The sequence below is a fragment of the Lutjanus erythropterus genome, chromosome 15 (assembly GCF_056507025.1).
Source record: "Lutjanus erythropterus isolate fLutEry1 chromosome 15, fLutEry1.hap2, whole genome shotgun sequence".
Lineage (NCBI taxonomy): Eukaryota > Metazoa > Chordata > Actinopteri > Lutjaniformes > Lutjanidae > Lutjanus > Lutjanus erythropterus.
Window position 1 is genome coordinate 18,791,179 of NC_139331.1, and position 22,871 is coordinate 18,814,049.

General features: G+C 39.4%; 1 protein-coding gene across 5 annotated transcripts in view; it reads right to left on the reverse strand.

Moving 5' to 3' along the window:
- eya4 (EYA transcriptional coactivator and phosphatase 4) overlaps positions 1 to 22,871 on the reverse strand; it is a 66,290-nt gene that overhangs the window by 28,891 nt on the left and 14,528 nt on the right. For 3 of the 5 annotated variants that reach the window (XM_084736878.1, XM_084736876.1, XM_084736877.1), the window contains exon 3: positions 3,848 to 3,897. In XM_084736878.1, the coding sequence (XP_084593004.1) occupies positions 3,848 to 3,897 (50 nt within the window). Of the gene's footprint in view, positions 1 to 3,847; positions 3,898 to 9,493; positions 9,901 to 22,871 lie in introns of those variants that run through there. The other 2 variants (XM_084736881.1, XM_084736880.1) reach the window with 2 other exon arrangements.

The window sequence follows — 22,871 nt, forward strand, 5'->3', positions numbered from 1 at the left end:
AAACTTCATGCTTCTTCGTACCAGTTAGCTTACATGAGCATGTGTTCAGAGGCGTTAGACATTGTCTGCGGGCCTGCTGGCTCTTTATAGAGTGTGTGTTTATATACGAGTGTGTGTGTGTGTGTGTGTGTGTGCACTTCTGGGCTCCAATACAAACCCACAGCCTGCCAGCATGCTTTAGTTTTACAATGTGTTCCACATGCATGACTGGGACAAACCAGCACACAAGGTGGTAATGGTAAAGTAAGTGTGTGTGCGTGCGTGTGTGTGTGTGTGTGTGTGTGTGTGTGTGTGTGTGTGTGTGTGTGTGTGTGTCTGAAGGGTTGTAAGTTGAAGTAAACAGAGACATGAACAGAATGAAGATGCATATTTACAGTGGAGTAGAAGTCTGTCTTTCAAACACTGTAAAACAAATGTATTTTTAACTTAAAAAAAAAGTTTCCAGGCAGCCTTAAAATTTTAAGTTGGCTGAATTTGAAAAAACTTGCAATGATTAGAAACAAATAATTTTTTCTAGTAAAATAAACTTGATATTAATTCAGTTGTACACGAGAAAATATATTCAATTAACTTAAGATATTAAGTTGAACCAACTACTCTTCAGTCACACTGACAAACAGAACTCTTCTAGCTGTCACACAGTGCATGTTGGGAAGTCTGCTACTATGCTAATAATGTTTCTTAAGGACCTTAATCAAAGTCAAAAGACTTCAAGTTAAGGTCTTCTGAAAATTAATATATTTTATGTTAAGCTCATGAGAAATAATCACTTTTTGAATTGCTGAAACATTTTTTCTTTTATTAAATTAACTAGCACTCAGTCTGTTAGCTCAGTGCTAACACATAGTGAAAATTTCCATTAACACGCTAGTGGAAATCAGCATTGTGATCACTGTAATATTATCTTAACAAATGGATGTATTTCACTTCACATGCTTAACAAAAAAATAACACGTGCTCATACTTTCATGCATATGTTCTCTCTGCTTTGTGGAAACGAAGTAATAGATTTCACATCACTGACTCACATTTGTGCTGTGTTTTCATTGACTGTATTCATTTTGGCCTAAAATCTTAATTATCATCTTATTTTTTATTCTTATGGCACTAGCTTGCTGAACATCTTTTTTTATGTCATATAGTTATTAACTCAGACTGACATGTGATGTGCATTGTTTTCAGAAATATGAATCATGACACACAGTCTCTAGAAGTGTATGATTCAACTTATTCTCATGGTCTAGTGTTTAAAGAAACTGCAATAAATCATAATATCAAATCACAATACTTGGTGAAAACGCAATACATATCTTCATATGAATCAGGAGATTATGTGTGTAAGTGTACTGTCCAAACCCTACTAAGTTCCTGTATGTTTTTTTTTTATTTTTTACAGTGATCAGTGTTAAATTTATTTTTGAATCCCTATTAAATGTTACCATGGCAACATCTACCCTCCCCAGCGACCATAACCCTCAATTAGAAGCGGGAATTGTATTTAAATCAATTTTCGTGCATGCGCTGTGTAAGAAAAGCAAAACACTTGCTTATGCCTCTTCATCACTGTGGCCACAAACCCACATTCTGACACAGACATAGTTTAATGTTGAGTCAGTGTGTACGGACACTACCTCATATGACCGCGTGTGTGTGCGTGTGTTTGTGTGTATCTGCCCTGACTCATGCCACCCGCCTGCAGGTTGGTCACACTTGTGCTTTTGCGTGAGACATCAAAGACAGAACTGACAGAGATGGAGGGAGAATTAAACAAATGCGGGCCGCCATTCTACCGCTCTTTGTGTGTGCATGTGTGTGTGTGTCTACGATACATCTGTGTCGTGGTCTGGAAGCAGGCCATCTCAATGCTATGGGCAGATAGCATCGCCACACATGACTGCAACCCACAGTCAGACTGACAGGTATAAACACATAGCTTTCAGCACATGAGAAAGACACAGCTTAAGGGTGCAAAAGAGAGAACGTACGAAAGATAAACACACTAAATCAACTCTCTCTGTCAACCTTTTTTTTTTCTATTTACAGCTAAACATTAATTATGTTGCCCTGTGCATTATGAAGTGAAAACACTGATCACTGTTTAAGCATCAACAGCACTTAATGGTGGACGAGATATTGAGCCAACCTATAACTTTCAACAGAAGCCTAAAATATCTCTTCTACACGAGGCAATAACAGCTAAGAACTTTCACAGACTACGGTGTTTTTCAACGTTTCACTCTCTTTTTCTCTCCCTCTCGTGTGCTTCCACACTCTTCATCCATCCTTTTCTTTTGTCTCTCAACAGCAGGAAATGATTCTGTCTCCCCTCCTCGTGCTGTTTTTTTTTCTTTCCTCTCTGTTTCGCTCCTCTTGGGAGGCGATGGCAGGAGTTGGTGTTTCATAAACTCTTTTCTGGTTTTCACATTATGTCTGGTCATTGAAAAAATATGCTGCATCTTACTGCGACGTGCAGTGTACCGTGTATTTTGTAAATTAAACAGTTTTAAAGCCAGCAAGTGAGGATTGTGTTCATCATTGATTTATCTCATATTATTTTTGGTGTGTGAAATGTCAAAAAAAAAAAATCAGCAATCATGACTGTCAAGAGCCCCAGCTGAATGCTTTTAACACACAATATTTAGGCTCTGCTGCTAGGAGTCTCTCTCACATTAAGGCCATAATATATAAAATCTATATGTACTTCATCTGTTGTTGTTGTTTTAAATATGAGAGACCCCTGGTGGCGCTGTCTTCATTGTTTAACAACCACCACAGCAAATGAAAATCTATCTGAAGTGACTCAGGCAGAAATCATGGTTAGGTACAAGTTAATATTAAAGTTTATTTACATTACTTTTCTCTGACATATCCTGTTTTTTCCTGGGTGTTAAAGCAACTAATGGCTAGCAGTAAAAACACTGTGACCTTGAATAAATTACAGATTTCTCTGGGTTACAACACTGTTGGAAAGATTTGGGATGTAAGTACGTAACTCAATAAAACATATAATATAGCTCTAGCATTTTAGACATTTTAATGCAGAAATATTTATAGCTGTGCATCTGAAATAATCTGGCGATATGACCCGTATCACGATATATATTGCTATTTCTTAAATATAATTTATGGGATCCTGTCCTTGTATAAAGAGCACACCACCATATGCATAAAATCAGAGTTTAAAAAGTTGACTTTTTATGCTATCAGAACAGTGAAGATGGATAACAACACTGCCATCTAGCAGTTGGGGGTTTAAACACAACACAAAAGAACCACCGCCACAAAACTTTGCATGTATCACAATATCGTGATACAGTGTTTTGGAGAATCACAAAACAAAATATCGCGATTGTTTTCTCCGAACAAAAGTCCACAACCCAAAGATATTCGGTTTACAAAGATATAAGACAGAAAAAAAGCAGCAAATCCTTTCAACTGAGCAGCTGCAACCACATAATATTTGGCATTTTGCTCCTTTTGGCTTGAAAAATTACTGAAACAATGAGTTAATATTAAATAGTGAGCAGTTTCAGGTCTAAATAAATTACAATGTGCATGCTCCCTGTGCCTGTCCTTCACTTGGATCAGTATATCTTTTCCTCTGTGTGTGTGTGTGTGTGTGTGTGTGTGTGTGTGTGTGTATCAGGCACTGAGATCTTGGGAAAGTGTTGATGACCTCATCACAGCCCGCAACTGCAGTGAAACCTCACCTCTCTGCACCATGACCGGAGAACTAGGACACACACACATTACTGTACACCAACACACACAGACGCACGCACACATAACGTTCTGAAAAACCTAATGTTGTTTGTCATATTATCCAAACAGACACATATGAGCGTACCTGGTGTCCGAAGGGTCTGGAACATGAGATTCACTGTGTGATTTCTTCACCTGCAGAGAAACCAGAGCGGAGGAAATGTTAACTAAACACACATTACATTACACACATACGGTTCATAAGAACTGGTGTTTAGTGTGCCATAAACCAGCCTCATAAACCAGTGTTTATGAATCAGACAAATTATATTAGTATCATGAACTGTTGTGAATCACAACAAAATAAATTCCCACCCTCAGACCTAAGAAAGGGGGAAGAAAATTCAACGAGGAATAAAACTTAAATCTGATGTTAACTTCCCTCAAAGTGAACAAAACTGCAACAAGATGCATCTGACTTTAAATCTTCTGATTCTCAAAGCCTCTGGAAATGTGGATTGAAATAGTAAAAATGCACTGTCAGTCTCTTTAAGCATCCAAAAACAAAACAAAAAAGACAGTAACTACTAAACCTAGTTCAAAAAGCAGCCAATTTTGCTGCATTTCTCAAGAATATGAAGGTGTTGCAGATCATGCTTGGATTTGCAAGAGTTAAGCAATGTGCTGTGGATGGGGTCATCAGCAAAACGTACTTTAGCCACGTAAAAAATATTGAATATTTTCACGATTGCACTTTGCCATCAGACAGCTTTTTCCAAAAGAGAACTGAGCCCGCCAGACTTCTTTAACAAAAGCAGTCTTGTAATTTTACCTTGCAGAACACAGGAGTTGCCAGAGTACTGCAGCCACGATCGGTTAGTTTGTTTGTGTTATTTAGTGACTTTAGCACCTGAGTATGTTAATCCCAGTCCAAATTAATGTTGCCAGCTGCGGGTCAAGGCCAGACCAGTAACTCACGTGTTCTGTGAGGTAAAATTAATGTTTTTGCCAAATGAGTCTGTTGACTTGGCTTGGTCTAAAAGAAGCAGATTAAGCAGAGCAGAGGTTTTCTTGCACCTGTCTGAGTGGATTACTGATGTGGATATTCGATGAATATCCACGAATATCCACATCAGTCGACCCGTTAGGCCCAGGGATTGATGCAACATGGGCCGTTTCTTTAGTAACCCAGAAGGCATCAGTTCACTGCTGCTAGCCATTAGCTAGTTAGTTCAATTATCAGTCCGCTGAGAACGATGGCGGCAAATTTGACCACAGGGAATACAGTACCGAGGTGATTTACAGTGGCTCTGACCAGGACTCCCAGATATGGCAGGTTCAGGCAGGGACAGGAGGCATAAGGTGGTTGAGGCGTGAGTTTGTAACTCAGCAAGTTAATTTCAAAATCATCCTTCTTGTTGATATGTCTGCAAATATTTATTTGCGTAAAGTTGGAAGTTATTTATTCCTGTGTTTCGAAGAACAAGACTTGTGTGTGGTTAAATAAATTAACAATAGGTTCAAACTCCTGCTTCCAGTCTCAGTGAAATCAAATTAAACAAGCCTGTTTTTATCTTTTTCCCAGACAAAGTTACAGTTAATAGTTCTTTAACCGCTTAAAAAGAAGCAGGAGATTTCTATTTAGATTATTTTATTTCTGATATTAAATCAATTTGATAACAATCAACACAATATGAACGTTTCTTGTAGCAGCATTCAATGACAATACTTTTTTGATTAAAACTGTTTTTTTAATCTAATATTATATGATAATGTCTAAATTGTAATATTTTTAAGTGATTGCTGTTATATTCATAAGACCCTAAATTACATATTTAGAAGGGTCTTGTGGATTTGAGTTTCCAGTGGCTTTAAAATGCAGAAATCATAATAAATCGTGACCTGCTGTCTGTAGTTGTAGCCACCACCGTGACAGAAGTGCTAACTGGCGTCTAAGTGACAGATATTAACTTTCCCTTGTTCACCCATGACCCTGCCCCATACGGAGCTCAGGCCCCCTCCTCAACCCTTAAAGAGTTGAAGGGTCACAGCGGGGTCATGTTAGGTCACAGGGGCTCACTCTTCACCCTTAAAAGAGGTCACCACGGACACTAAATCGAGCCTCAACTTTGGGGGACATTTGGTCGTGTCAATCACTGCTGGTGCGCTGGAACTTTTCCTTCATCATTGAAGGAAAAAAAAAAAAGAATTAAGAAAACACACTTGAGCCTCAGCGCCTTTCCACCGCAGCGCACACAGGCTGGTTTTTATGTGTGTTGCTGTGTGTGAGGGTATGCGGAGCTGGACGGCGGAGCAGCGGTTCTCTATTAAAATTCCTCTCTCTTATTTGGAACAGGAACTAATTAGGACAGTAAATGCAGGGCGGAGCGAGGGCCAATGTGTACCAGCTGCCCTATAATCACTGTGTCAACACACTGTCGAGGTGTAGGGCACGCGCGAGGTGCCAAACACACACACACACACACACACCACACATGGAACTGCACATATAAACACACACACATGGTCAAATTCACCCAGGCAGCATATATTCAAGTCATTTGCACATTATCGCAATCACAGGTAAGTATGCAGAGAAAGTGCTTGGCCAAGCAAGACGCTAAACTCCAGGTATTTGGGATTTTTGGACATTTCTGTGTGTGTGTGTGTGGTGTTATGGTTCTGATTAGAGGATCCTGCTGAGAGCGAATAAGAAGCAGCACTTAGCTGTTTAAGACAGGGTTCAAAGGTTAGCCAGTACCCTCGTATGGATCACTTTACACACACTCATACACACTCACTCACACACACACACACACAAGCCACTTTCATGTCACATTTCATGCTTTACTGAAATTTAACAAGGCTGTCAGTCACGACATCAACAGCACGGCCGTGAGAAACTGCAATCCACATGTAACGCACACACGGGGCTACATACGGATGTGGGTCCACACACACTCAAGGCCCGCATGTGCACGTATACAAACACACACAGAAACACACAACCCCGGCTGTTTCTGTCTCAACATGATCTGTGAAAACACAAGCACACGGAGGCTTTGATCCCGAAAAGCTTTTATCATTGTTCTTTATCCTCTGCACACTTTCTCTGAGTGATGACCTCTCTGAGTCGCTCACATCTCTCAATATCTCACCACTTTTATCTCGTCTCTATTGGAAATACTTGTTTCATAATTAATATGATGCCAGTACATTTATTTTTGTCTTTTTCTGCTCAATACTAAAACTTTTTTCACTTGCTTTAAATTTCGTTAATAGGCACTGGTCATATTCAAGACGTGTTTATGATTCAAATCAAAAGCCATTAAAATTACTCTATCACTGTATAAAAAAATAAAAGAAAAAAAGAATCTTATAGGGATTTAGTGGAATCAACTAATCTTTTCTAATTAACTTAAAGTAAATATACAATTTTTATTTATTCAAGCTAATTCAACTTAAAATTTCTAGTCTTTATTTTTCAGAACACTTACAAACATGAGCTCTTCTAACTCGAACTCTTTTGACTTGAAATAATGAGTTGAATGAACGTGCAGAAAAGACTTCAATCAACTCATCGAATTCAGTTTCTAAAGAAACATGATCAGAATATGAACAGACCTCCCAGCCTGCACTGAGAGTTAAAACTCTCCTGACAACATTATTTTTTATAATTTGACCAAAACATATATGATGAAAACTTGTTGTAAATGAAAATATAAAAAGAAATCAATTTTGTTTGTAACGTTCATATGTGTGACTGTGCTCTTCTTCTCAGTTCATCTATATATTTTGAGCTTATTGAACAGGTACAAATGAATTAATATCAAGTTTATTTGATAGAAAACATCACAAAATTACCTGAACTTTTGTCTTTCAAATTCAGTCAACAAAAGAATTTAAGGCCACTTTTAAAAGTCAAAAACAAATAGTTTCTACTTTTTTTTATTTGAAAAGTAACCTGTCATATCATAATAAAGTTACAACAAATGTCCTGCATTCAGATATTCAGCATCATTCTCCCTCTTTATGCATCTTTTGCGGTAAAACACACTCAATTTCATCCCTGCTAACAAAATGAAGGGCCTCGTAGCATACTGTTAGGTGGCAATGATGCCTGAAGGACCCATTTGTGTCATCTGAGCCACTTAAATAGACGACCTTTGACCTGGTTGGCTGGGTGACCGCTCTGGAACACAACCTGCCCAGCCCGTGGACTCCCTGAGGGATAAATACAGGTACCCCAGGTAATTAGCGCTAATAACAATGATTTATTTAGGGGAGTTACAGACTACTGTGTTTGTGTTGTCACTTATTAATCATCTAATGGATGTGATGATAACGTGAGGCCTGATTTGACCCTAAAAAGCAGTAATAAGAAACAGTAGGTGTGAGTCAGATATAACCAGAACCAGTCTCAGTTCTGGTGCGAGATGTGCTGTTTTGACTCATTCTGTTCTTTCTTTTTTTCTTGCCGCTGTACTTCTAACAAGATCGGTGAAAAATCCGAGAAGGCGCATCAGCGAGCAAGGTTTGAGTTATTGTTTCGAGCAAACTGTGAAAATGCCGCGCAGGAAGAGAAAAGAAGGTAGAGAGGGAGAGACGAAGAAGAATAGCGCTATGTGTTTCTGGTAAGAACCCAACCCATCTGCAATAGGACATCCGATACCATGCACAGAGTTGCGCACACACACACACAAAGACACACACATAGACAAATGGTATATGAAGGCTTTAAGAAAATCTTTTTTTCTGCTTTTATATAAGAAACATTTTGACTCATAACCAAATGTCAGAAACATTTTTAAAATGATCTTTGCTATAAATGCTGAAATTCCACTTTTCCCTTTTTTTTTTCAAATGGTGATGTATGGTCATAGAAATTGCTTATCTTTGTGAGGGAGATTTAAAGATAAATTCAAGAACATAGCTGTGATCCTATGGCAAATCTCAATTGTTGTAAAAACAAACAAACAAACAAAAAAAACCCCACACAAATAATATATAACAAAAAACAATAATATATAACAATATAAGATCAGAATATTTACTAATGACAGTCCTTTTTTGGCACCACTCGGTTTACATAAAATAAAAGCATGAAGGAAAAATCCATTCCATTAATTTTACGGAAAGTGCTTTGATATATACTTAAAGCATATTCACAGTGTAAATTAATTAAACTGACATTAATTTCAGTGGTAACAATTACAGTGTTGTCACCATAACCTACTACCCTTGTTTACTCTGAATACTGGACCCATTCATCCGTAAATTATATATAGGGGTACATGATATAGTAAAAAAAAAATTGTGACTATTCTGATAGATATTGTAAATGTGACAGGGGCAATGATCATTTTTGCATCACAATTTTCATTCTCAGTGAACAAAAACAAAAATGTTTTCTTAAATCTTGAGATGAAGATTTGTAGGCCAGGGCATCCCTGCACCACCGCAGCACTTTATTATAATGCCACTCTGTCACACATTTTTCCTTGAGCAAAAAACTTCTGCGATCTGGATATTGCACTTGTCCATATTGTGATTTTGACAATATTTCGATTAACTGTGCAGCTTTAGTCATATCAAATTAAATAGCAATTTTTGTCTTTCCTTTACTTACAGCAGCATTTATTCATTCAGACTTGCAAAACAGAATATTAAATATACTAACATCACAGATAACACTACAATAGATTGATGAAAAAACTACAGCAGTCGACTGAGCATTAAACACACACACACACACACACACACTTGCACAGAGTTAGAGATGTATTCTTACCTCAGGGTGTAATCAGGTCAGTTAACAGTCCTGTACTTCCACAAAGCATTACAGAGCTGTACGATCCACTAGCCTCCCCTCACACTCACAGGCTTGCTGGTCTCATACACACAAACAGAACGACACACACTCCTCCAGGACGAACACGCAGCTTCAGTTTGTCTTTATCTACCTGCTTCTCACTTTGCGCTCCAGGTGTCACGTTTGTCTTGTTTTTGCTTTACAGGAGACAATGCATTCTTTTTCTCTTTCTCTTTGAGCCTCTCGCTTTCACTCTGAGCAAACATGTAGCGGCCGGAGCAAAGACGCAAACTGCATGTGAACTACACTTTTCTCTCTTCCTCTGTCTCTCTCTGCCTGTGAGGTCAATCCATGCACAGCTCCTGTCTTCCTCGACTCTAGTAATGGGGAACATTTCACTCGTCCTGTTTCCCTCCTCCTCTGCCTCCTCCCCCTCTTTTTTTCTCTTCTCCTCCTCCCCCTCCTCCTCCTCCTCTCTCTATCTCGGCTGTCACTCACTACAGACTCACTCAAGCTTACATTTAAAGCTAAGGAACTTTTTTTTTTTAAGCTTCTTTGGTTGCACTTTACAGTACACTGATAAGACATAAGGAGCTGTACTTTGTGTCAAAACAAGACGTATATTCTTTATTGGACAGCATTAGATCCTTGTTTGACTTTATTAGAGTGTGGTAAGTGATTACAACAGAACCACACTGTAAACTAAAGTGTATTATTTCCCACTGTTAGCCCTTTATTCCACCCTTATTCTTCTGCCTCTATAATTTCATACTTTATTTGGTGCATTTGGTTCACATATTGTTTCATGTGATTTCACTTTAGTTTTAGACAGTTTAGTTCTGTTGTAATGTATCCCCTAATAAAGGATCTAATACTGTCTAAAAAGAACATATTGTATCCAGTTTTTGTCTAAGTTGATACAAAGTATGACTTGTTATGCCCTATTAGTGTACAGAAAAATAAATCTCCATTCTTTTTCTGTAGATCCATTATTTAGGCACTTAACTCCACATTTCAACTCGTGCATGCATGAAAATATAATGAAGGATTTCTGAAAGTCTGAGCCCCTGACATGAAATAATCAGTGTGTGTAAGTCCTGCTGATGGTAGCTTTAGTGAGATTACTTCTGTGGTGCTAAGATGGTAAACGGAGATGCAGTGTGGATGCAATGTCAATGTCTCACTGTGCAGTACAACGTACAGGCCAGACCATAAACTTCACACCATGCAATTGACCCCCCTTCACACACACACACCCTCCCCCATCTCACCCACACCACACAGAGACTCACATGTCCACCTGAGCACACACACACACTCAATCTGTGTTAATTGGAACCACACTGGCTGCACGTGTGTGTCATATGCGAAGTGGAACTAAGCCGGAGGGGTCGGTGCGAGCGCGGGTGTGGTATCAACTACTCCGGGCTGCCTCGGTCTGAAGATGGCACTCTTTCACTGTGGTCGCCAAGGTGTTATCAGGGGAGACACACACCCAAATTCACACACACACACACATGAGTCAGATACAGATGGGAGAATGATCACACACACACACACACACACACACACACACACTCATACACATACCTAAACCAGTGTCAACTCATCTGTAATACCAGTGTTTTTGGTCAACAGCAACTTTACAAAAACCCTCCCAGTTACTCTAGATAATCTACACACTTCACTGTGAACACTTTTCATCAGGAACGAGGGTGTAGAATTGGGTAGGTGTTGTAGGGATATGTCCCTACCAATATCCAGGACTACTAAATTGCCCCTAGCAATATTTTGAACAAAAAAAAAATTTAATATAACAACTGTTGACTGGCGTGACATTCAGTAACACCTGTGCTAATTATAGATGCAAAACAAAACAATTTCAAGTTTTAAAATATTGTGTGCTTCGCCTCCCAAATGCCTTGCAGTGGTTTGGTCCACTACCTACCTGTAGACACTAGTCTCTTTTTACTGCAAAAATATTTAATATTTGAATGAAGTGATTCACAATTATTCAGACAATCGGGGAATTGAGAAATATATACAAATGTATTATTTTGTCATTTATTCCCATGCATGCTGTAATGTTAGTCAGCACTCCTCTGGCAGCAGCACCCAGTGTCCCTCTGCCTCCCCTTTTACTGTGCAACCCAGGAGACTGACAGCATTTTTTATGCTTATGGGGACACTCTGTGGTCCATGCTGAAGACAGACGGACAACACAAAAGGAGAACAAAGTGGGGTGGTAGAGAACATAGTCGCAACAGACTTTGTAGTGATGAGAAGTAAGGTTCATTTCTTTTACTCTCCATTGCCTGGGACTCTTTTCTACCTAAGAAACTTGTTGACTGTGTTTTAGTCAAGGCCATACCTGTCAACATTGGGATTTGAAAATAAGGTACATTTTCTGGTGTCCCACCACCCCAACTACTGTCCACATTCCCCTTACATTAAGACAAGGGTACACACAGTGAATAAAATCACCACTAGGCAACTGCTTGCTTTAACATACGAGTGTAAAAAGAATTGTGTACACTAGTTCCTGCATTAAGTAAGTGACTACAATTAGGTGGTCAGAATCAGACACCTGGTTGAAAGTGAAATGCTGTCAACATCTCTGAATTATATAAATGAATGAAAAGACAAAAGAGCACATAAATTCAGCACTTAGACACTTAGACTGGTCCTGTTTGATTTAATGATTTCTGGTCACTAGATGTTACAGCTAATGTTCTATCCTGGAACCTGGTTAACAGGAAGGTAATGTAACAAACACAGCAAATAAGCATGGAGCCCTGTGCCTACCTCTGAAGTTTTTAGGAAGGTTAAAAATATGGGAGATTTATGGCAAAATATTTAAGGTAAGGGGCCGAACAGCGAGAAAGAAGGGTAACATATGGGAGAATCATGGGAAAATTGGGAGGCCAAACGATGGCTGTTAGTTGGAAATTTTCTTAAAGGAGAAATCTGCAATATATTTACTGTAATAAATCATAAAATGATACAAGTTGAAATACTCTTCTAGGTGTATTTTCAGTGCACTGGGCTTTTGTCTTCAGGATAACAGGCTTACATTTACGTTGATGAACAGCTGACACTTACGACTATAGATATAGCCGTACAACTTTCAGTGTAGGACTCCTCATTGCTTGGTTGTTAATTGTTAATTTATGATGTTGAACGTGTCTTGTGCTCCTGAAATGTTCCTGCAGCTTGCATGACCTTGCCAGAGTCTGGGTAGGAGGGAAAAAGGGGAAACAAATTGCTTCAACCATAGATCGTATATTAAATAGGATTTTAGCCTGATATAATATACAGTATATGGCTCCAACTCACTATGTGGACTGCTGTACTTATTTTTTTTACACGCATTGGTACATATTACTCCTATAAAGTTATCATTCAGAGTTTCACGCATATATATGCATATTAGTATCTACTTATTCTTATAAAGAGAAGCCCCATGTATATGGTTAGTCTGACATCTGACTCCACTCACATCTGATCTTACCTCACTGTGATTTTAAACACACATCAAAATAAAATTTGACATGACTCTAGTATTCAACTTGGTGGTCACTGTGCTGTTAAATGGCTGGAAAAGGCACTGAGTTGTACTGAACTAAATTTGGTCCAATTGCTGTGTGTCAGTCAGACCAAAAGTCACAAATGTGTAGTGTATGTAAACTAAAATATGAATCAGTAAAGATTTCAAACAACACATAGTTCTTTTTCATATTAGTATTGCATCTTAGCATACAATGAATATCCTAATGTGTTAATTAATTTTAATTGAATATATACAGAAAAAAAGCAAATAAAACAAATAATATTAAATATCTCCATGGCTGGGTACCAAAATAATATGTGTTTTTTTCAATTGGGTGAACTGACCCTTTAACAACATACAGAGCAGTTTGAATGTTACTGTACATCTACAAGGCAGCAGAAAACAGCTGAGAAGGGTGCTGAACACATACAGGCAGAGAGACCAATTTGGAACAGGGCCACTGTCTCCAACTGTGCACCAGCCACCTTTAGCTCCGTCACCATGGTGACAGTATGCGGCCCCGTCCCACAGCATTTATCCCCCAACCCCAATAAACACCTTGATTGATAGACTGTCCGAAGACCTGTGTGCACACATCAGTGCAAATGTCTGTATGTATGTGCATGCCGACATGCACATATGTGCGTGTGCTGGACGTTTGAGAGCGTATGTGAAGGACTAGCTGTCAGAACAGATTAGGGTGTTGCCGAAGCGCTTGACAACTCAAGCACTTTATTATTAGCCAGGCAGGACCCCATCAGGAGGGGGTCGTCCAAAAACATCCCCGATGAAATATTTTCACAGCAAGTGGAGAAGGGAGCAGGGGAGGTGTCCCAAAACATGCCTAATGAAATACCAAAAAAATAGAAAAAGACAGAAAAAACAAAACAGTAGCGTGGCACGGGCACATCGGAGCAGTGACCTGAGCAGAGGAAGCGGGTAGTATATTAGACAGCTAAATGACAGGACTCGGCTTCGGTTTTTGTTGACTTTAGGAGTGTTTTAAAAGTGTCTGGCGAAGGTGCCTCGCTCCCTTTCAAGAGGCCCTCGAGAGTAACTTTGTTCTTCAAGTGGAACAACAGCAGTTTATCTTCCACTCAGCAGGCGGAGACAGACTCGGCTCCTCTTCATCGCTTCTGTCTTATTGTTGTTCTTTTCATTTATTTTGTAGTGAGACTTTTCATGAGCTCCTTCAATTTGTTTTTTATTTATATCTCTAGAGACTCACAAGTACATTTATTAAAATAGATTTATTATCTGTTTTAAAATAAGTCAATACAATAATATACTGAGTTTAAAGGAATAGTTTGATATTAGGGGAAATGCGCCAATTTGCTTCCTGACCACGAGTTAAATGATAGGGTTGGGCAATAGGTAAAAATTTTCCAACTGGCCACTGTCAGCCCATCAACCCATCAACCAATGACTGCAGATACTGTATATTCATGCACACCTCCTGCCGTCTTCATAAGGCTTAGCTGGGAGACGTGTGCAATTGGCAAGTTTGCTATGTCACATAGGCTATGAACGCTCACTATGTTCAATAAACAGACAACCAAACAAAAAAAAACCTCACAAAATGTTAAAAAGGGAAACATTCCAACATCTGGTTTTCTTATTAATCAGAAAAATACAACCGCACATCTTCTGAATCCAAGTTTCTCCCTTTAATCAAACTAAGATGAGCTTAATTGCCTTGTTACATCATTCAAACTTAGTAAAGACACTAGAGACACTTAATAAATTGCACCACAACTATTCCAACTGTTTGATTGAAAAAAAAAATCCTTAATTAACTACATTAGATGTGAAAATAGTCCGCTGCACTCATTCTCAGCCCAGTGGGTGTGTACTGAATGAGAGCGTGACACTGAGCAGCGGCTCTCGGTCTCTAGACCCTTAGTTTTGCAAAATAAAATGACAAAAACTGCCCCAAAACATAACCAGTGATGGAATTGCCCAACAGTATTGGATGAGTGGATTGACACCACTCTTGAGTCTGGTAGAAAGTAGGAAGCTAAAGCCTAGTTTAGCTTTGTGAAGCTTAATTAGCTTAGCTTAAAGCAAAGAAAATCCAACTACCAGCACCTCTAAACCTCACTAATGCTGTTTGTTTAATCCATACAAAAAAAAGTAAAAATAATTTGTGGTTTTACCAGAGCCAGGCTAGCAGTTTCCTGTTTCCAGTCTTTGTGCTAAGCTAAGATAACCGGCTACTGGCTGCAACTTTTTATCTATGTATTGATGAGAGAGTGGTGTTGATCATCTCATCTATCTCTTGGCCACTTCACAAACACATTATATCTTATTTGTTTGATTAGTGTAAAAACAAGATGTGGTTTTATTAGAGCCAGGCTAGCATTTTGCCCCTGTTTCCAGTCTTCATTTTACTTAACATAGCTAGCCTGGCTCTGTTCAAAGTTAACAAAATGCACCTGTCAGCACCTCTAAACTTCACTGATGCATTATGTTGTTAGTTTAATCTGTAAGAGTAAAAATAAGTTGTGGCTTTATCAGAGCCAGCCATTTCCATTATTTGTGCTAAGCCAATCTCATTGCACTTCCCAAAATGTTGAAATATTCCTTTAATATTAATAAACAAACAAGTAAAGTTGATATCAAACTTAAAAAAATATATTTATATAAATAAGAAGCTAAAGCCTAGCTCAACCATGCTTAGCTGGCAAGCATCAAGACTGTAAACAGGCGGAAACAGCTAGCCTGAGTAAAAAAAAAAAAAAATCTACCTGAGCTCTAAATTGAACTAACACACAGGTGGTTTGTTTAATCCACAAGTGTAAAAACAAGCTGTGGTTTTACCAGACCCAGGCTAGCTGTTTCCTTGTTTTCGGTCTCTGCGCTAAGCTATGCTATCATACAGACATGAGAGTGGTGCCGATCTTCTCATCTGGCTCTTGGAAAGAACCCCAAAAAATATGTTTCCCAATAGGTTGAAATATTCCTTTAATATTGATAAACAAAAAAAGTCAAGAACAGAAAACAGTTGTGCTAATACATAGCTAACAGGATTCATAGAGGAAAAAAAATACCATGTCTTTCATGCACAAACGCGGTCATACACACTCAAACACACACACACCTGTGCAACATGATCATTCAGCCATCCCTGTCTCTGACATCGGCTGGTGTGTGTCGACCACAAAACACACTCATGAAGGATGTTACTCACCACACAAACACAGCCACCATCTCTATCAATCCTCCACATTCTCTCTCTCTCTCTCTCTCTCTCTCTCTCTCTCTCTCTCTCTCTCTCTCTCTCTCTCTCGCACACACACACACACACAGAGTCTCACACATTTACCTGTCCCCCTGCTCAAAGCTCTCTGCTCTCCCCATTTGTATGAGTGGTTATCGGCGTGGTAACTCTATCCTCTTCCTTTCATGTAAAATACATTGTGCTGAGCCTCCTCCCTCCTTCCCTCTCTCCACCACTCCTCCTACAACCCCCGGTTCCCCCCAGCCTGGGGAGGTGTAAAACTATCCCTCTCTTTATGCCTCCAAAAATGCCCCTTTTTCAGGTGTAGTAGGAAGCTATAAAGAAAAAAAGAAGTGAGGGAGTGAAAGGGAAGAACAGGGTGAGTCTGTGGAGCAGGGAGGAGGAGGAGGAGGAGGAGGAGGAGGTGTTTGGGCGAAAAGGTACTCTCCAAAAACATCTCTCTCTGGCTAGGTGTACCTCTCTCTACCTGTCTATGTGCACATGAATTTGCCAAGAGTTTACAAGTGTTGACTTACAAAACTGAAAGTATATTCACGCAGTTTCTTCATCAGTAGTGTCACATGTCTGTGAATCATCTTCAAATCGCCCAGGGGGAGTAAAAAAAGACAAAAATAGAGCTAAAACTAGACAATGCCTACATTGAACCCCCAAGACAATTCGAACAATCTAAGAAATGAAAGAACGACACGTATCATGGACGCTCCAAGCTATGTAGCACAGAGTTGTTACGTCATTCAAGCCAGAAAAAGGATCTACAGTGAGTTTAAAAAAGGTTCATGGGTGTGTGAGTTAATGAGCTTTCAAAGGAATACACAGTTCCTTCCTCACAATATCTTGCTTTTGATCTCATGACAGAACATTCTGGTTGCAAAAAAAACAATGGAAACACCTCTACAATCGAAAGCTGCAATCTGTAACCTCTAGTAAATTCAAATTACAGAAAAAATTATTCAAAATGTTTCAAACCAACCAGATTTCAACATTTCTACTAAGTAGAATATGGACCGCGTCTACATTCACAGTTAATGCGTTTGAGATGTTTTCACTGCATTCACCTTTCAAGTTATTATTGTTATTATGATATACAACTATGTGATTTCAGCTTGTGAAATGTGAATGTTTGCTGGATTTATTGATCATGCAGTCGCTCTCATGTGTAATCAATGGACCTGCAGTTTGTCCACAGCTAATCGTGAATACTGCTGAAAGGATCGGCCCGATCTGAAGTTTTTTTGGAGCGCAATTACGAATCTATGCTGAAGGATCTCTGGTTCACAAGTCTAGATTATGACAAAATTACACACAAATACCTAAAAGGATAAAATGATGAGTTGATGACCTTTCATATGCAAAAGGTCAAAGGTCAACTTCCATAATGTTCAGCTCTCTATCAGTCCTCTGTCCTCCTCTGAAAAAAACAGTCTCTAGGTGAAGACAACATGTTTAAATTATTCACTGGAATCACACAGCTATAGTGAGAACTTCCATTTTGCCAAAATAAATACACCTGATACCTTTTATTTAATTCCTTCAAAGTTACAGGTCAATATAGTCGTGAGTTACATATTAAATATTAAATTCCTTCAAACTCTTCACTACAGACATTATATAAGTCTAACTGTAACTTGACTGGTTGGTGGAGACAACTATGAAGCAGCAATTCTATTTTTTTTATTGCTTGGTTTAATGCAACTCACTCTTCTTAGCCGGCCACTAGGGGTCGCAAGTGATCAACAACAATTTGAAATCTTGTTTTAGCTCAGAACAACATGTTAATGTTAGCGGAACTTTACAAATCTCTGCTGGTTGTATCCGGCAGTTGTGGTGGCATTGCAGTAGGTGCTTCACCATCTGCTGCCTAGTGGGGATCTGTACTCTGTTGAGTGACCTCTTCTAATTACTAAATGCATCTGTAATTTGATATCGTCTTTTTTTGTGTAACTGGAATTAAATACAGTTGCCTTTTTTGCATCCTGATTACACAACGTTCTGATTTTTTAGCAAATTATGAATTTATTCTTAATATAAGACAGGGAATCATGTAGTTAATAAGAAAGCAAATTAATTCCTGCTGGGTCCAATGGGTCATCTTTAAAAATAATGTCTCTGTGTAAACAAAGCAAGGGTGGTCAGTGCACTTTACTAATTATGGAATCTCAAAGATTATTTTATTTAATCAACTCGTGGTGAATACACATGTTTGGAAAGGAAGAGCAGTGAAGGAGAACAGTGACTACGGCTGCTCTCCATCCTCCTTCCCGTCCTGGTGGTCTTCATATCTGCCATTTAAATTGGCTCCTCATTGTCTCAGAGTGGATCACAGACATGATTTAATGCAGCTTTACTCAATGGAGACAAATGAAAAGTCACTGATGGATGTGTGTGTGTGTGTGCGTGTGTGTGTGTGTGTGCAGGCTGGTTCTGCGCTGTTAATTGTGAAGCGTTTGGCCTCAACTGCCCCTGCTCAGCTAATCTGATGAGAGTGATTAAAAAAACAACTGGGAGAAACCTAAACCAGTCCATGGCTGACCAGACACACACACACACAAATGCACACGCACACACACATTCACACACACACTGGCCATCACTCCACTCAACGGCAAGAAGACACAACCCAATATGAAATGTTCAAAGGTACAGTATGTCAAAAACTGAGACGGGTAACTGCAGAGTGATCTGGACGAATAAGTATAGGTAAGAAATAATTATTTGATTGATCAAGATTTCTCTGACGGTTAAGTACAACATTTTATGGATAAAATGATTAATCATCTCACTGATAATCAACAGCCCTAAATAATTGATCTGAATGACTCAGTATGAGTCAATAGATGACTCCCAGCTCCATGCAGTATATAGGATATAATATTACAGATGTCCTCACTGAAACTATCTCATGGCTTGATTTAGAAACATGGAAGAGGAAGTTACATGGGGTTGTATTAGGTCCTGGTCCATCAGTGTATTACCTACAGCAGATGGCGATCGGCATGCTCCCACTTTGGAGAAGCAGAGAGGAGTACAAGCACAGAAGCTAAGCAATGCACTGCTATGCACAAGGTCAGCAAGAAAATGTAAATTGTCCACCTAAAAAACATAATCAACATCAGTTTAGGCTATATTTAGGATATTATTACTGCTTTACCTTGCATTCAGACAGCCTTTTCCAATGGGAAAATGCCATTATATGCAAAAGTCCATTAGCAAAAACAGTAATTTTATCTTGCTGAACACAGGCGCTGCTGGTCTGATCGGTTACTTTCTTTGTGTTATTATGTAACTTTGGTTTTAAAGGGTTCATTCAGATTCATCCAGTCATACAATAACCCCCCCCAAAAAATAACTAATCGAGGCAATGGAAGACCAGCAACTCACATGTTCTGCAAGGTGGATGGATTTCTTTTTTTTAGAAGGACATTTTTTGGTGACTAAAATCCTTTTTCCTGCAGACTCTGTCCATAGCATTTCATTGCTTACCGTCCTACACCAGTACTCCTGCTGCTTTTCCAAACTGGGGGCGTGTCAACCAGCATCTACTGTAGGTAATATGATGAGCTGTAAACCAGCTGTGGTTTGCAAATAAACCAAATATGTTGAATTCTGGAGAGGTTAATATAAAATAATACATAAGACAGAATATCTATCTAATATCTAGAAAATTTCCATTTGATAAAATGATGAAATGGTGCAGCCCGAAAAAAGTAATACTATTAAAAAAGTATAAAATAATAATGATTTTTTAACTAATTTAATTCTACTTAAGAGGAAATAAAAGGTGAGAAAAGCATTGTAATTAATTACCTAACACTTAAGACAGCAGACAGGTTTTTAGTCTCCAAGTTTTGTGCCAGAATTTAACTTAACGAAATAGAGAGCAGAGTGAGAGGACTAGAACGGTAAGAACTACTCTCTGCTGCTGCTGCTGTGTGAGACCTGAAGAAACACAACACCGTTCTCCCGCAACCCCCCTCCGCCATCACCCTTCCTTATCCCGAATCTGACCGCAGCTACCGCACCCCCTGCTCCGTCCCCATACTGCAGGCCTTCCCCCTCCGAACCCACCAGCCCACCTCCCTGAGCACCTCCACATCCCATCGTGAAGCCAAATCAATGAGACGTGTGTGTGTGTGTGTGTTTGTGTGTGTGTGTGTCGGAAAAAAAGATGAGGTAACAGAGCAAAGAACTGAAAAACAAAAATTGCAGATGCAAGCATTTTATTTTACAGTACACTCGTGAGATGCAACAAGCTGTACTTTTGTATATTAAACAGTATTAAACCCCCATTAGACTTTATTAGACATTACAACAGAAATACGCTGTAAACTAAAGTGAAATCACATATCTGCTCCTTGAAACACACCGTCTTTGGCTGGTCCTGCACAACTGGCAGAGTAGCTTAACAATAAGTCTGTGCAGTCATCCATAGACAAAATATTCCTCTACCTCTATAATTTTGGCCTTTACTCGGCAGCTCTGGTTCACATGTTGTTTTTAAATTTGGAAGTAGCAGATAAGTGGTTTCATGTCAGTTTACAGCACAGTTCTCGTGTAATACACCGCAAATTATCCCCTAAGTAAAAGCCTAACAGTGGGAAACAACACACTTTAGTTTACAGTACAGCTCTTTTGTAATTATAATAAAATAAAGTGCAACCAAAAAGTCTAATTCTAAGAGAGTCTGAGTGTCTGCGGTGGTCATTACTAGAGTGAGTGTGTGTGTGTTTGTGAGCCTGTGTGTGTAAGTGCGTGTCTGTGGCAGCAGCAGCAGCAGCAGCAGCATCAATAATTAAAGCTAATCTCATTAGGCCTCAGATCCCTTTCAGACGCTTTTAATTAAATGATGAATGGCCTCCCAGCTGCCTGTTAAATAATGCTGCTCATGACATCACAGTGTGTGTGTGCATGTGAAGGGTACGACATAAGGTAGATATCCTTTAAAAAAAAAAAGACATTCAGCAGGCAGATAGGTATGCTCTCTCTCTCTCTCTCTCACACACACACACACATGTGCCATCTGCTCTCAGATTCAATATGCAGCCGATTATTAGAAGTTACTGCTGCCCTCCGCGCCGAGGAGCGCGAACAGGAGTTGAATGTCTCAGAAGTCGCAAGCTGTTCCATCATACCAGGCCTCGAAACACTTCATATCATCTTCCTAATAAAATCACTCACAATACCATATGTCCGCAGAGAGGGGAGGCAGATTGAGGGAGAAGAGGATGTACGTAAGTGCGAAAAAGAAAAGAGGGAAGGGCAGCGAGTCCAAAAAAGGGACAGTGAAGCGCTCGGGGGTGTGAGAAAGAAAAAGATAAGGGAAGACAAAGAGACGCGGAGGACCGTGAGCCAAATTAGAGAATGAGAGCAACAGGTAAAGCAGAGGACAGGTGAAAGGGTGCCAAAGTGCCCCGGGCTCCAGACAGCATGGACCTGGCTATGAGAACACCCATAATCCCTTCTGTTTCTCATCCCCCTCTACTCTCTCTATTCCTCCCTCCCTCCCTCCCTTCCTCTGTCGTCCACCTTCCTCCCTCCCTGCTGGCTCTGTATCGGATTGCTGACTTCACAATAGGCCCTGAATCATCACTCTAGCCAGAGAGAGACAGTCAGAGACGAAGAGGCGGGCAGGCCTGCGGAGAAAGACAAGGTGGGACAGACAGACAGGAATACAGACAGAAAGAATCAAGGACAGGGAGGGTAAAATATGTCTGTCTGGGCATCAACGCTCGATAGATCCATGGCCAGATGGACAAAATGTGCTTAACCAGGAAATCTTAAACACATCATTAAATAAATCTGGCTCAAATTTTAAATAAATTGCTAATTTGAAAAGATATTAGTGATACTGGAAAGCTTGCAGCATGTTTTGTTTCTTCTGTTTTAATTCTCATACTACCCAGGAGACACTTTTCTGTTGAAAAGACAAAAACGACTATGGATGTTTTTTCACTAACTTTCACTAACTAACTTTTTTTTTTTTCACGTTTAGGCCGTATTTCACCAGGATTTGCAACAGTGAAATTCCTCATCCTCATTTTGGAGCCAAACCAAGAAACCACATTCAAATTTCTCAGTTGAAAGCCAGAAAAAATTATTGCCACAAACAGGCCTCAAACCTCAGTCTCCCAGATAAAAATCCTGTTTCTATTCCATTGATCGACCACATCTTCCTTGCCATATAGACTTCTCTGTCGCTTTTTATATTGATACATTTGCGTATGCGTGTTAGGCCACAGCTTTGAGCGCAATTTCTTATTTTACATGCAGATCTTCTGCCAGCACGATGTCCTCGAAGTTTCTTGTTGGCAGCACACGGCTCACAGAGTTCTGTATTTATGACATTTTGAAACATCTGATGCTTTGAAATTGTGTCTTTGTGTAGACCAGATTTCACCTAGCAGAGAAAACCATTCGCACTCATCAATATAGTCTCTCTTTCAACTTACAACTGAACAAATTATCAAAATGATGAACAAATTTGTGACACGGTGTTGTAACCACATTTTAGTCTCTTGAAAAGAGGGCGAAAAGAGACGTTCAGAGTGAATATCAACCAGTTTTCAATT